Source organism: Ammodytes marinus (genome assembly GCF_949987685.1).
Source record: "Ammodytes marinus genome assembly, chromosome: 18".
In the NCBI taxonomy this organism is placed as follows: Eukaryota; Metazoa; Chordata; class Actinopteri; order Uranoscopiformes; family Ammodytidae; genus Ammodytes; species Ammodytes marinus.
The window spans coordinates 20,161,157-20,176,996 of record NC_137222.1 but is presented as its reverse complement, the minus strand read 5'-3'; the positions used below and the strand labels follow the sequence as shown (position 1 = coordinate 20,176,996).

Genomic DNA, 15,840 nt, shown 5'->3' with positions numbered 1-15,840 from the left:
TTTGAAGCCAATGAGAGATTAAAAAGATGTGTCAATGATTCAGCTATTAGGTCTGCTGCTAATTTCAAAAACCTTGGTTCGAAGTGATCCAGACCAGACGGTTTTCTAGGGTTCAAAGGCTTTAAGGCTTTGTGAACCTCAGCAACAGTAAAAGGGGTAAGATTAAAAATGTGGTGTACATCACTAGCATTGCTACCCAAATTTACAGATTTCACTGCAGAATGTGAGGCAGAATTGAACAAAAACCCAGAAGAAATAAAATGCTCATTAAAACAGTTTAACATTTCAACCTTATCATGAACAGTAATGGAGTCTTTGACTATACAAGAGGGTAATTCATATGAGTTTTTAGAAGCAGATAATGATTTTATTGCTTTCCAGAATTTTCTCGGATCATTAAAATTTTCTGTTGTGATGGTTAGATAATATTCAGATTTGGCTTTCCTGAATAGAGGCAAGGCAAGTTTATTTATATAGCACAATTCAAACACAAGGCCATTCAAAGTGCTTCACAGGGGCAAGATTAAAATACATAAAACACATTAGAAGACATTTAAAAGTGAATGAAAAGAAGTAAAACATTTAAATTAAATAAAACGTACAGGTTAAAATGGAAACAGAAAAGTCTTCAGACTCGATTTAAAAGAACTGAGGGTTGCAGCAGACCTCAAGTTTTCTGGGAGTTTGTTCCAGATATTTGGTGCATAAAAACTAAAAGCTGCTTCTCCTCGTTTAGTCCTAACTCTTGGGACTGTAAGTAAACCTGTCCCAGACGACCTAAGGGCTCTGGACGGTTCATAACGTATCAGCAGATCAGTAATGTATTTTGGCGCTAAACCATTTAGTGCTTTATAAACCAACATCAGTATTTTGAAATCAATTCTTTGAGTGACAGGAAGCCAGTGTAAAGACCTCAGAACTGGGGTAATGTGATCCACTTTTTTGGTCCTAGTGAGGACTCGAGCAGCAGCGTTCTGAATTAGCTGAAGCTGTCTGATAGATTTTTTTGGAAGGCCTGCAAGGACACTGTTACAGTAGTCAAGTCTACCAAAGATAAATGCATGGACAAGTTTTTCTAAATCTTGCTGAGACATAAGTCCTTTAATTCTTGATATGTTTTTAAGGTGGTAGTATGCTGACTTATTAATTGATTTAATGTGTTTCTTGAAATTCAAGTCGGAGTCTATGACAACACCAAGATTTCTGGCTTGGTGTGTGGTTTCTAGCATAACAGATGTAAGCTGTGCGCTGACTTTTAACCCATTGATGACGGCTGCTGCGCGATGCCACATTGGCTCTCCTGCCTGATGCTGCGTCGCGCAGCATTATTACTTTATCTAATTTTCATGGCATTCCCAGCATAGAATGCACTGTCATTGGTTCAAATACACATGAGGTGGGTTTTGTTGATTTTTTTAAGACCACGTGACCACCCAAAAGTTGTGTGGTTTGCCGAAAATCATGTCAATCAAAAAAATGTTTTAAATAAAACAAAATAATAAAAAAAATACGCCATCTATGTCGGCAACAGAACAGTTAGTGGCGTTTGGTGCGCAGAATCAAGGTCTACTATAGACTACTGACGAAAATCACACAACACATTGCATCTATTTATGAACAATATTTAATAATTTTCTAATTCATCTAATTTTGACGATTTTTAGAAATATTTTTTGGTTTGTAAGCGCTAAGGGAGCATGTTTAAATAAAACCTGTGAACCTTAACTTTTAAATGTATTTTATTTCATGTTTCTATGTGCTACACAGGCTTAGATATTAAGGTTTTGGTAGACTTGACAATTCGTACTATTTTTTCAGAAAACCCTCAGGCATTAAGGACATGCATCCTAGAATGCCATAGTCATCAATGGGTTAATTCAGAGAAGTACATTTGTTTTTCAGCTGACGAAAGAGAAGCCAGTCAGCCTCAGTGCCTGACTTCCTTGCCTTTGCCCAGGCCGCATTACGTTCATGAAGCAGGACAGAAAGCTCAGCTGTGAACCAGGGGTTATCCCGACCCTTAATTCTAAACTTCCGCATAGGAGCATGTTTGTTTATGTGGCACTTCGCAGCATCTCCTCCGTTCCACAGGTCCGCTACTGTATAGTTGCGCGTCTCGCCTTTTTCCTTCCGCATGCACTTTACGATTTTGCCGGCTGTTGTTTCTAAATTGTGAATTTCCTGGTTTGTCGCTGTCTGACTATTGCTGCGCAGTCCGCCGTTGAGAGAAATACAGTGAGAGTGCATGGCGTGCAGCTGTTCAATGAGGATATTTTTTCCGATTCAAATCATTGTAAATTTAAAATGAATAGACCTATGTGGCGCTATTGTAGGTTAATTGTGAACGAATGTGTGGGAAACCCTGCAGTATCTTGATTTCATGTTAAATCAGTGTCACTTGTCATTAATTGTATTTAAAAACTATTTACTTTAATACAGCGACACGATATGGATATCTCCCACAGTGTTTCTATCATAAATTCACTCTTAGCTCTCATTCCCTCTCAGCCAATCACTGTGGGCATAGAAGGTATGAACATGACATCATCCATAGCAAGAGGGTCAACACCGCCCTCCAGTCTTAGCTTAGGAGTCCCTCCCATTCCTTAGTAAAAGTTGGTCTTACCAGCTTTGTGAATAGGTTTTAAGAAATTACTCCTTACCAATAACTTTTAGTGCTCCTTAGGAGTACTCTTAGCGCTAAGATACAATGTTTTGTGAATAGGCCCCAGGTCTACATGCCTAAATGCATTGCGTTGCTGCAATGTTACTGGCTGATTAGTTATGTGTTAACAAGAAATTTAACTGGTGTACCTAATAAAGTGGCCGGTGAGTGTATTTAGATATTTATGAGTGGTTTTTCAGGAAGTGTTCATGCTGTCCCTCCTATTTCTAGCTGTAGCTGTTTGTTTCTCCACAGAAAAAGACATTCCCAAAAAGAGGTCCACCAAGCTTGCAGAAAGATGGAAATGTGTCGGACACAGTGGGCGGGGCAAAGAAAGAGGTGGTTCCAGATAAAGAAAAAGACGAGGAGGACAAGGAAAATAATATTGTCAGGTGATTTAGTTGTTTGCTATTTTGCCTTGTAGACAACTGTACGGAAGGTTTGGGAACAATCTTTATTTTTATTTTTTACTTCTGTCATGCAGCTGGAGAGGAGCACTGGTCGAAGCAGACCAGGCCACAGAGCTTCCACCCTCGGCCAAAGAGAATGAAATTGCAGCTCTCCCAGTAAAAGCCATCCCTGCTGACAGCATCCCGTCGGAAGGTCAGTAAAACAGACTCACATTTTTAGAATTTAGCTGGAATTCTTACAATAAACTTTATACATCCAGTGAGCATGAGAAATTAAAGTTAAACAATGTCCAACACCTGAAGATATTCACTTGATGATGTAAAACAGAAAAACCATAACATTCTATCCCTCTATTGTTTTACTGTATCACTGAGAACCCCCTTTCCCATTATTCATTTTTTTTTTCATGAAAAGAGAAAGTTCAAACAATAGTTTTTGGATCCACTGAGAGACTGACTCAAACAGATTATTTAATGTTATCTTGTCTTGCTACACTGGTATATATTGTTTAAAGCCCAGTGTCTTTTTTAACTTGAAGTTTTAATATCTATTATAGCATGGAAGCAGCAGTATCAACAAATGAGACAGACTATTTCTTGTAGGGGAGAACGGGGTAATCTGAGCCACTTTTTACATTTGCTCCCCTCTAAGGGAGCTAAAATGATCTATCACTCGAATTTACACATTTCCCATTAATTCAGGATGTTTCCTAGAAATGGGCATTAGCAGAATTTTTTCAAGACAAAGGGCAGTGAAAATATGATTGTTTTAAAAAAAGTTGTCATGTGGCTCACTTTACCCCAGCTGTGGGGTAAACTGATCCACTTACTTGTTCCACTCTGAAACTACCATAACAACACATATTGTAACAGTAAGAATCCTGAAAGCTAGCCACACATTCCAGAACTAATGTCGGACTAGTAAAAGAATGATGGGGTTTGGTCAATTAAGCAAAGCAAATTTTCTAAACACTTGAAAGTAACTCTGAACAAAATCAAATAAAACATATTATAATTCAAAAGGTTTTAATAAGATTCAAATGAAAGATAGAACCAGTTAGATTAGAACACAGTCTGGGGGTCAGAACACAGGACCCTTAGGGCGCACTCACACTAGTGCCGTTTGCCTGTTCCGTGCTCAGCACGATTCAGCACGATTCCACCCCCTCCCCCCGCAGGCCCGTGCTCACACTGCTCGTGGCCTGGGCACACTTGCACCTTACCTACGTCACCGTGCGCGTTTAGGATTTGGAGCTTAGTCTACTTGTAGGCTATACGACTGTTTGTGAATATTTTCATCCGGCCAAATTTGCATCAAATATTCCACTTCCACATTATAGCAACGAGAATCCTTAAGCTATTGTTTTTTTTTTAAATGTAGCCTTGACGTAATAGGTCGCGGTGGACAGTCTCATATTTGTGCAGCACGCTGTTTATTACTAATATAACGGCCCGTCATCAGACCATATGTATCCGGATGGATACATATGGTCAGACAGAACTTTTTGTATGGGCAGAGATCGTTTTTTTAAGTGTCTTTATGAAGTTTCTTGTTAAACCTTAGTGTAGGCTACTGTTTCCTTATCACCGGGCCGCGGTGTGTTGTTTTGGGTGCGTCTCCACCGCCATGCGTAAATGCAGTTATGACAGCTGACGGGAGGAAAAAGAAAAAAAAATCATCTGACGAACGTGAGTAAACACGAAAACCTTTTTGCTGTGCTTTCTGAGCCGACCTAATTAGCTCTCTCCCTCTTTTATTAGCCCACACCTAGGCTTACACACACGTTAATTCTCACACATTATAGCTACAAGTCCAAGTGGTGGGCAATTCTGGTGCCGACTAGTAAGGCAGCGGACGTTAACGGACAATGCATCCTTAATAAATTCACGTCAGGAACGCCGCTTGTGCGCGTGTCATCTCATTAGCATCTGTACTTTGGCACGGCACACCTCTCCCAGGTGTGCCGTGGCCAAGGGGCTGTTCCGTGCTGGAATACGGATGGCGTGGTCACACTAGCCAAACGTTCTAGACTTTAGTATGCTAATGAGCTTTGGCACGGGGCCGCGGCCCTAGTGTGAGTGGCCCCTTAGAGCCACCTAGTGTCTGGGGGTCAAAGCATAGGAAAATCAGAACCAGCGAGAACAGCCTGGGACTCAGAACACAGGAGAAGACCCAACTGGATTATAACATCAGCCTGTCATACTCTACAACTAGGCCTACTCTACATTCCAGCCCTGAAGGTTACAGGGAAAGATGAGAAGGTGCTCTTTCCGTGTGGTTGCCCCAGGTCGTCTTCCTGGTGTATGTGTATGACATTAAAATAAAACATATGTTATGTAATATTACATTAAAATATGTTTAAGACTAAACTTAACGTGGGCCTCATGGTGGGGGAAAGTGAGACAGTGGCTCACTTTCCCCCACAGCATTTGGCTCACTTTCCCCCACCACCACAATTTGAGAAAAATCTACCTCTCTTCGCATTTCAGGCTAATCTTCAGTTATCAGCATCACATGGTTTCATATGTTGGTAGTTCATCACACGTATGATAAAAGTTTTTCTACATGAATACATCTGCTTTGGCACAACAGTTGATTAAGTTGACAGCAAGAAAATTTACTTTTACATGCAAAATACCTATTTTGGTGAAAAAAACATGCTTACCACAGCACCATGAGGTCCTCTCTTTCAGGGCCATGGGGAAATGAGAGGGGCTTGAAAACATATATCTCACATGACCACAAATGTTTTCCATTGCCTAAATACAGGGAGTGGCTCACATTACCCGATGCCTCAGATTCCCCCGTTCTCCCCTATATTTCTTATGTCTACGGTACTCGACATAATCAAAAAAATTACACGTGCACTGTTAACAGACATAGGAAACGCAGTCTTTTAAGAGGGAACTTTGTATTTCTTATTCATTGCTTTGTGGGCCCTTTTGTTTGTAGTTTCAAATGGAACTGTGGACAGACTGGAGGCAGTACGTGATGCCTTCAGACATGCCTGGAAAGGCTATAAGGACAACGCCTGGGGTCACGATGAGCTCAAGCCCATCTCCAAGTCTTTTGGTGAATGGTTCGGACTGGGTTTGACACTTATTGATTCTCTGGACACCATGTGGATCATGGACCTAAAAGAAGGTATGATTCTCTTATTCCTTCTCTCTTGGTGCTGGCTATCATTTGAAATGTTTCAAGACTGTTTCCCAAAAATTATACCAATATAGAATTTTGGTACAAATAACAGAAATTAATAATTTATTTTGTTTAAGTTTAAACGTTTTCAACCTGCACAACTGCTTCTTTGCTGTCATCTGAGCTATCCTAATCACATTTGCATCTGTTTTCATCCACTCATATATTTTCCATTTGTGTACGCTATGTACATTATTATCTACATTGGTTGGAGCTGAACATTTTGAAAGTTGAAAATGAGAAAAATGTGGTAGACTGGAGTAAGAAGGAAGTTATCTTACCATGCCACTGTTGCCTGCTTGGCACTTGGACTCAAGGCTACATTAACCTCCTAAATCATAAGTGGCAGTCAAGTTGCATTGTGGGTGATGTACTGCAGGTGAAAAGGAAGAACAATGCATGGAACATCCCTGGTCCTGCTGCATTGATTTTGACCGTTTTATTTATATATGTAGGTTTCTACTGCCCCAATAATTTTCTAAGAGTGCAAAGCTAATTTAGTGGAGTTGCAAAGACTCGGTTTAGGGCCATCTTTGATCAGCCATTTTAAATTATTGTCATCAAATGTTATTCTCTGTTTTTCTCTCCTCCTTGTACTCTGACTCACTTCACACAGAGTTTGCCGAAGCGAGGAACTGGGTTGACAAAGAGCTCTCATTCAACAAGAACGTGGACGTGAATCTTTTTGAGACGACCATCCGTGTTCTTGGAGGCCTGCTGAGTACCTACCATCTAACAGGAGACCAACTGTTCCAAGAGAAAGCTGTGAGTCAATTCACAACAGGCATTCTACGGCAGTTGTTATAGAACTGCAGTCTAGGGCAGATTTTTCTATGTGGTAGTGAAAATAAAACCTCTTCGAAGACAATAATTGTATCGACCTATAATGATGTTTCTTCTCTTCTCTCCACCTATAGATAGATCTGGGGTCCAGGTTGATGCCTGCCTTCAAAACTCCCTCAAAGATCCCGTTCTCCGACGTCAACATCGGGAAGGGAACGGCCCACCCTCCTAGATGGACGTCAGACAGCACGCTGGCAGAAGTCACCAGCATTCAGTTAGAGTTCAGGGAGCTGAGCCGCCTCACCCAGGACCCACAGTACCAGGTGTTTGTGTGTCTGTGTGTGTTTGTGTCTGTGTGTGTGTCTTTGTCTGTGCGTCATACAACTTTGATTTGTCATTACTTCTCTGAGATTGAGTGGATAAGCTTGGAGGCAGTTAATATTAATATTTCTGATGGATGGAGGGTTTCAGTTCAGTTAAAATCAAACATTTAGGACAGCTCGCAAACACCGGTGTGATTGAAGGGACAACTGCAAGCTAGGATTTGCCTTAGATCCATCATGTTGTCAGGTTACGAATGAATGATTCCATTCCGAATAAAGATTTTCAGCACAGTTTCAAATTAACTACTGCCATAATGTCTGCCATATTCCTGTGAGACATAGCTTTTTGTGAGCTAGTGTGAAATTGCTTATGATTTTTCAAAAGATAAAATGCATGAGCAGCAGGTGAAGTGAAACTATTGGGATCATCATCGTAATCTTTTGAACCTTTACAGGACGTTGTGAATGAGGTAATGAAGCTGGTCCACAAGCTGCCAGGCAAACAAGACGGCCTTGTGCCCATGTTCATCAACACCAACAGCGGCCAGTTCACACACAAGGGAGTCCTCACTCTGGGCGCCAGGGCAGACAGCTACTATGAATACCTGCTCAAACAGTGGATCCAGGGAGGCAAGACAGAAGACGAGTAATGCCAACTCTCAAACTTGTTTTACATGTGAAAAATTTTGTGTGATCTAATGCAAAACAGTGGAACTCACTGCATCACACTTATTTGATATATTCCATTTCATGTTTTATATCTTATATCTTGCTGTATGTCGAGAGTAGGTACTCAGATTAATATACTGATTAATATCTGTGCCTGTAACTTTTCCTTTTCCTGTTTTGTCCAGCCTGTTGGAGGACTATCTTCAGGCTGTGGAAGGAGTGAAGAAGCACCTGGTGAGACAGACGGGGCCCGGCAGACTGACCTTTGTTGGAGAGTTGTCCCATAACCGCTTCAACCCTAAGATGGTAAAGATCCCCATCTAAAGTCAGGGTGTGAAATATGGGGGCTACCAGGGGTCAGTGGCCCGTTAGTTAACCCTAGGATCTAACCTCAAAATCAAATGTGGTGTGTATGATAAGTAGGGCTGTCTCAAAAAATCGATATGGCGATATATCGCGATACTTAGTTTCGCGATATCGTATCGATTTTTATAACTATACATTTTTTTTTTTTTTTGCTTTTCAAGGCTTTAATGAAATGCAGAGAACAACCACGGGTCGGATTCAAACCCAGGTCTGAGCCTCTAGGATACTGACCATTGAAGTTAGATTAATTTTGTTTGGAAGAATACTTAAGATTCACTGTGTCCTCATACATTTCTGTTCCTTGTATTCACTGACGATAAGGAATAGTACTTGTTGTTCATATGCACCTTATTTACATATGTTTAGAGACACAAAAGCACACTGATGTGTTTTCATTTTCAGTGTCTCCTGTCCAGTTAGTGCAAGAGTCAATTGCATTTGTTAATTTGATGTTATGGCAACTGCAGCAGTGTTTGATCATTTGCCAAAACCCCCCAAAAATAGTTAAGGAAGTGTGAATGAAACAGATTTGACTACATTTGTCTGTGCAATTATAAATATATTTTGCTGTTGTGTTTAACAAGGCAACTTGTATGTGGAATATCGCAATATATCGTGATACATCACAATATGCAATATATCGTGATATATCGTATCATGACCAGTGTATCGTGATACGTATCGTATCACTAAAGCCCTAATGATAAGTATACAGTATATGTGTATTTCATAGCTGAAGTATACCTGCTGTATTTTGGAAGGATAACTCGCAGCACAAGACATTCACAATTCATACACTGGAGGAAAGACTCAATGAACTTACATCTACACACAAAGGCTGCCTTGTTCAATCAATAAGCCTTAGTTCTTTTGTTAAATCAGTCGATGTACATCTCCAATTGAGACTGCCTTTCTCTCTATCAGCCAGTCCAATCAATTCCAGCTCTAACCATTGCCTCTAAGCATTTCTCAGTGTCATCCTCGCTGATTGGACCTCTCTCTCTTATCATTGTACAGGACCACCTTGTGTGCTTCCTGCCAGGAACCCTGGCCCTGGGGGCCCACAACGGCCTGCCAGGGGACCACATGGATCTGGCTGTGCAGCTGACGGAGACATGTCACCAGATGTACAAACAGATGGAGACCGGCCTCAGCCCAGAGATCGTACACTTCAGCATGACGGCCAGTGAAGGGCAGGACGTTATTGTCAAGGTGAGGCATCTTCTTTTTTAATTATCATTTTATAATCCATATTTAACATGTACAATCTTTTAGTAGGAGTTTGAGTAGAGGATATGTAATGTAATGTGACTGTTGCTGTAAAGGTTCCTTAAAATATAAGTACATATATATTTATATATATATACTCTAAGTCAGGGGTGGCCAACCCACGGCTCGCGAGCCGCATGCGGCTCTTTGCCCAGCTTCGTGCGGCTCTTCAGTTCATATCAAATTATGTGATTATAATTTTTTTTTTTTATATACTTTTTTTTTTTGTATGGGCCTATGTGTGTGCATGTTCGCAAACGTTTCATGCGGCTCTTACGTTCGTTTTACATGTTGTCCATTATTTCATTTTTTATTTTATTAATGTGTAGGCCCTATGTGTATGCCTGTTCGCAAATGTTTAATTGAGGACGCAACATAACGTTCGCAAACGTTTGGTGCGGACGCAACATAAAACTGCCTGCTCAGCTTGGAGGGAGGTTTTCCGTGAGTAAACTATTTGTGTCAAGTTCGCTCCGAAACAGAGAGGGAGAGTTCATATTTTTTGTTGAACGTTATACCAAGCCATTCTGCCTTATATGCCAGGTGTCATTTGCGCATTTCAAGGCTTCAAATCTTCGGCGCCACTTCAGCTCTCTCCATGCTAAAAGTAAGTCCCACAAAGCAACATGCATAGTAAGAGAAAAACGCTATTTTAAATTGTTATATTTTTGTTTGTGGACTTGGTTGAACTGAGAGTTTGTGTGTGAGGCAGTGCACACAATGTTCATTGTTGAAAATGACTGCCCTGTCATCTTTAGTACTGTAGGAGTCCAGTCCTGTCATTATCACAGGGGCGGCCTTAACGATCTGGGGGCCCGTTTCAAGTCCTAGTGTGGGGCCCCCTGTTTTTTTTTTTTTTAATAAATAATGCTTGTGCATGCATGTGCAAGCTCCCCGCGAAAATAAAAACACCCCCCCCCCCCCTGAAATCTTACTGGCCACCCCAGTGCCCCCCCCTCCCCCCAGTTCAAATGTTATTTTTTATTTTCATTTTATTTTTTAATTACATTTTTTTCCTGATATGTATCCTAGTTCAGAGATGATGTGTATTTTTTTTCTTTCTTAACTTTTTTTGATAGGTAGTTGCCAAGTTCATCACACAAACACTCCAATCCACTGATATGAGATCAGTTTGCAATTTTCAATTACTAAATTAATGGTAGGACTGTGGCCACTAGAACTGGTCTCTGGTCAGCAAAGGTCTTGAAAACAGCATAAGTGTGCTTGTGACATGTGTGCCACCCATGCATGTGTATAGGCACGTGTCCCAGCAGATTTTTGAAATCTGAATAAAAAAATTAAAGTTTGTATTTAGCGAGTGTAACATGTTCTTAGCAAGGGCAGACTTTCATAAATAAAGGTTTATTTTTTTTAGCAAGATATTTGGTCAAAAGCTAGTGGTCATCCATCCCTCTGTGCAGTTGTTAGGCATCTGGCTGCTAGCAAGTTGTTGTCTTGCTAATTTTACTATTCATCTGAGCTGAAATAAATATTGACTTTTTCCTTTATTATCTTCGCCAGAATGCTTAGATTATATGTTAAAAACACAAAAAAATCTTCTGGGGGGGGGGGGATGCCCCCAGACTCCCCTTCAGGGGTTTAGCTTTCTGACAAACATTACAATGGATACTAACATGATTTGGGCATTTGGGATTATAAATCATCTTTGAATTGGTTGTACAGCATATCACATGCTATTCATTCAGGGGTGCGATGGCTACCCCACTCTAACTCTGTGGCCCACCTTGGCCACCCCCAGTCAAAATTTCCTGGAATCGCCACTGTGTGTACCCGTGTGTACGATGTGGCTCTTTGCAGTAACACAGTAAAAAATGTGGCTCTTTGTCTCTGACTGGTTGGCCACCCCTGCTCTAAGTCAATTTAAACTTTGATTAACAGAAGTGCTCTGAACAGCCACTGGCTTATTCAAATGTTGGCTATTGGACTATAAAACTAGAAACCAGTGTGGAAATCGTTTTTCTTATTTCAAACTTATTTTCATTCATTGCATTTTGAACCAGTGTATTTCCCAGTTTATCTAAGAATCAATTATTTTTGGGCCCTCCCTCCACTGCTGCCTTCATTCATTTCAATTATAGAAAGTAGCTAAGCTCATTCATGCTGCTCTCCTTATCAGATGCCTTGAGAAAAGTATTTTAATTTTCTGTGTGACTGCTGATGTAAAAGAATGGAACAAAAACAAATCTTATTTGATCCCTTTTTATCAATTATAATAATTATTGACTTGTTCTCCTTTTATCCCCCAGCCTGCAGACAGACACAACCTGCTGAGACCAGAGACAGTGGAGAGTCTGTTCTACATGTACAGGTTCACTAAGGACACCAAGTACAGAGACTGGGGATGGGACATAATGCAAAGCTTCAATAAATACACAAAGGTACTGACAACTGACCACAGACCAGCTTTGGATGGTTTCATTATGTTTTTTTGTCAAAATCAGTAAATATCTCTTCTAATTTCAAAAAAAAAAACGTAGCTAGTAACACCGCTTTCGATGCTAAGCATTTGAAGTATTTGGCTTCAACACCCATTTAAATATTGACATTGTACTGCTAAAATCACACGCTATCTGTATTTTCATAGTGATAAATCTTAGCCTCTATCTATCTATCGAATTTTTGCTAGCCACGGTGGGTCCATCTAAGCCACATTTTTTAAATACTTGTTTGAGAGCCTAGGCTATTTAAAAATACTGGATTTTTCTTCAGTGCACACACAGTATGGTCAGGTTGTTGATCGAGGAGATATTCACTGATTTGGATTGATTTTTACAACAAGCATTCGTCAGACTCCAGGCGGAGTCCACCTTTCGAAGATGTCCAATACATTTTTTTCATCCATTAACAATCAGACTAAAGCCCTGTGCTTCTGCAGGTCCCCGGTGGTGGCTACACGTCCATCAACAACGTGCGTGACCCCTCTAACCCCGGACCCAGGGACAAGATGGAGAGCTTCTTCCTGGGTGAGACGCTCAAGTACATGTACCTGCTCTTCTCTGACGACATGGAGCTGCTCAGTCTTGACAAGTATGTGTTCAACACAGAGGCCCATCCTCTGCCCATATGGCCCTCTCCACCAAAGTGATGTGACCATACATGAGAGGTTTGTAAAGGCTCACAGAGTTGTGTATGAGTCACAGACTGTTATTGCTGTCAGTCAGCTGTGTCCTAAGAAACCGTCCAGGCTGTACTGCTGTGTTGAGCAGTACAGCATGTGGAGGAGGTTCTTTTCTTTTCTGTTTTTTAATTTTTCCTAAGGAAAAGGTTTGTGCTAGAGCTGGTCTCTAATGTTACATTTTTTTTTTTTTTTTTTTTTTTTTTTTTAATAATCACTTCTGATAATAAACGGAGATGAAGGAAAATTGTGGGACGGATTTACTACTGGGAGAGTTGTTGTATGTGTATGTATGTGGACACAACACAATCCTCATTAGCCCTCATGGCCATGAAGGAATCTGAAGGAAGGAGAATTGGCTGATGTTTAAGGTGCAGTAATGTATAGAGAAAATCTTTGTTTAATGAAAACAGATTTCTCTAGTGGAGGAATCATATTATTTGTAAAATGCTATGATTTAGCAACACCCAGTGCACTTGCTGATGTATAAAGAAATTAATTAAAATAACTGAAGTTGACATCTATCAGTGATTCTTGAGAACCGGTACAAAAGGCTGGGACAAAATGTAACTGCTGTTATCTTTGAAAATAAAAATATTTAAAATTGTAGATGTTATTAGGGATTAAGAATAGAATGTCTGGAGCACAATTATCCCCTTAAATTTAATTTAATTATTATTATGTCAAATTTATGACACTTGTTATCTTCTCATGACGTCAAAAACAGTGTCCACAGAGAAGGTTTCAATCTTTTAAATGCAATAAAACCTAAAAATGTACTTTAATGATTTAAAAATAGCTTTTTTCATCAAAGGCAACACTAAATAATCTCTCATATAAATAAAACATTTGTTTTCATGTTTTATAAGGTTTCTAAGTGGGGGGACACTTTCTGTCACCACCGTCAGACATTTCATTAAAATGTAATAAAATCAGGCAATATATCACAAGTTATCTGTGCAGAGTACATTAGAGTCAGGCAGGCTCTGATAAGTGTTGTAGTTTTAGAATATTTTACATTCCAAATCTTGAAAGTCATGCGTCACAACCATGATATGTCAACACCGACTTACAATTTCTGAAGAAGTTATTTGAAATGTTTCGATAATTTTTTATTCCTGAAGTAGTTCATACTAGCACCAATCAACAGAACAAATAAATGACTAACTAGATTAATTCCATTTGTTTTGTTTAAGAAACGTTAAATATGTCAACACCGTCAGATGTCAACTCCGTCAGATTTCCTGTCTGACGGTGGTGACAGGCCAACGACGGAGTTGACAATGCGAAGGCATTATATTTGGGTGGTTTTCAAGTTATTATGATTATATTAAATACAGAAATAGGTTTTAGTTTTTCAAATACTGTATTTATGGTAACTCTCACAATCTTCTTTTGTCATGGATGATTCACAAAAAAGTACAGGATGATATACAAAATGAGGCGATTTGGTCTGAGTTTTTTAGAGCTAGTCTGATTGAAACACTTTAATGTGAATCTTGAATTAACGCTCAACCAATAATATGCTGTTATAAAATCACTGTTATTTATTATTCTACACATTTGATGGTTATCTGGGTTTTTGTCACCACCGTCCAATATGTCAAATTCATAAGATATACTTGTCAACTCTGTCAGATATGTGTCAACTCCGTCAGATTTACAGTATCTCACAAAAGTGAGTACACCCCTCACATTTCTTCACATTTTTCTTTATATCTTTCCATGGGACAACACTGAAGAAATGACACTTTGAGACAATGTAAAGTAGTCAGTGTACAGCTTGTATAACAGTGTAAATTTACTGTCCCCTCAAAATAACTCGACACACAGCCATTAATGTCTAAACTGCTGGCAACAAAAGTGAGTACACCCCTTAGAAAAAATGTACAAATTGGGCCCAAAGTGTAAATATTTTGTGTGGCCACCATTATTTTCCAGCACTGCCTTAACCCTCTTGGGCATGTAGTTCACTAGAGCTTCACAGGTTGCAACTGGAACCCTCTTCCACCCATTTATGACAGCATCACAGAGCTGGTGGATATTAAAGACCTTGCGCTCCTCCACCTTCTGTTTGAGGATGCCCCAAAGATGCTCAATAGGGTTTAGGTCTGGAGACATGCTTGGCCAGGCCATAACCTTTACCCTCAGCTTTTTTAGCAAGCCACTGGTCGTCTTGGAGGTGTGTTTGGGGTCGTTATCATGTTGCAATACCACCCTGCGGCCCAGTTTACGAAGGTTGAGTGCACGTGGTCAGCGTCGTACACAGAGGTTGGCTTTGGAAAATAGACGTATGAGTGCTGCCAGCATTGCTGAAGGGCTTGAAGGGGTGGGGGGTCAACATGTCAGTGCTCAGACCATACGCCGCACTCTGCATCATACTGGTCTGCATGGCTGTCATCCCAGAAAGAAGCCTATTCTAAAGATGATGCAAAAGAAACCCCACAAAAAGTTTGCTGAAGACAAACAGACTACGGACATGGATTACTGCAACCATGTCCTGTGGTCTGATGAGACCAAAATACATTTATTTGGTTCAGATGGTGTTAAGAGTGTGGAGCGGCAACCAGGTGAGGAGTACAAAGACAAGTGTGTCTTGCCTAGAGTCAAGCATGGTGGTTGGAGTGTCATGGTCTGGGGCTGCATGAGTGCTGCCAGCACTGGGGATCTACAGTTCATTGAATTCTAACATGTACTGTGACATACTGAAGCAGAGCATGATCCCCTCCCTTCATAAACTGGGCCGCAGGGCAGTACTGCAACATGATAACGACCCCAAACACCCCTCCGAACGACCACTGGCTTGCTAAAGAAACTGAGGGTAAAGGTTATGGACTGGCCAAGCATGTCTCCAGTCTTAAACCCTATTGAGCATCTTTGGGGCATCCTCAAACAGAAGGTGGAGGAGCGCAAGGACTCTAATATCCACCAGCTCCTTGATGTCGTCATGAATGGGTAGAAGAGGGTTCCAGTTGCAACCTGTGAAGCTTGTTACGATCTCGACTTCCAAAGTCTGATCT

The 15,840-nt window shown here is 40.4% G+C and overlaps 1 protein-coding gene across 1 annotated transcript in view; it reads left to right on the top strand.

The window, feature by feature from the left end:
• Positions 1 to 13,287, top strand: part of man1b1a (mannosidase, alpha, class 1B, member 1a) — a 30,035-nt gene extending 16,748 nt beyond the window's left edge. The window contains exons 5-14 of the mRNA XM_080047164.1: positions 2,921 to 3,057; positions 3,150 to 3,268; positions 6,029 to 6,220; positions 6,891 to 7,039; positions 7,192 to 7,380; positions 7,836 to 8,026; positions 8,235 to 8,355; positions 9,433 to 9,627; positions 11,952 to 12,083; positions 12,581 to 13,287. Of these exons, the coding sequence (XP_079903290.1) occupies positions 2,921 to 3,057; positions 3,150 to 3,268; positions 6,029 to 6,220; positions 6,891 to 7,039; positions 7,192 to 7,380; positions 7,836 to 8,026; positions 8,235 to 8,355; positions 9,433 to 9,627; positions 11,952 to 12,083; positions 12,581 to 12,790 (1,635 nt within the window). The 3' untranslated portion in view covers positions 12,791 to 13,287. The remainder of the gene's footprint in view (positions 1 to 2,920; positions 3,058 to 3,149; positions 3,269 to 6,028; positions 6,221 to 6,890; positions 7,040 to 7,191; positions 7,381 to 7,835; positions 8,027 to 8,234; positions 8,356 to 9,432; positions 9,628 to 11,951; positions 12,084 to 12,580) is intronic.
• The last annotated feature ends 2,553 nt before the right edge of the window (positions 13,288 to 15,840 follow it).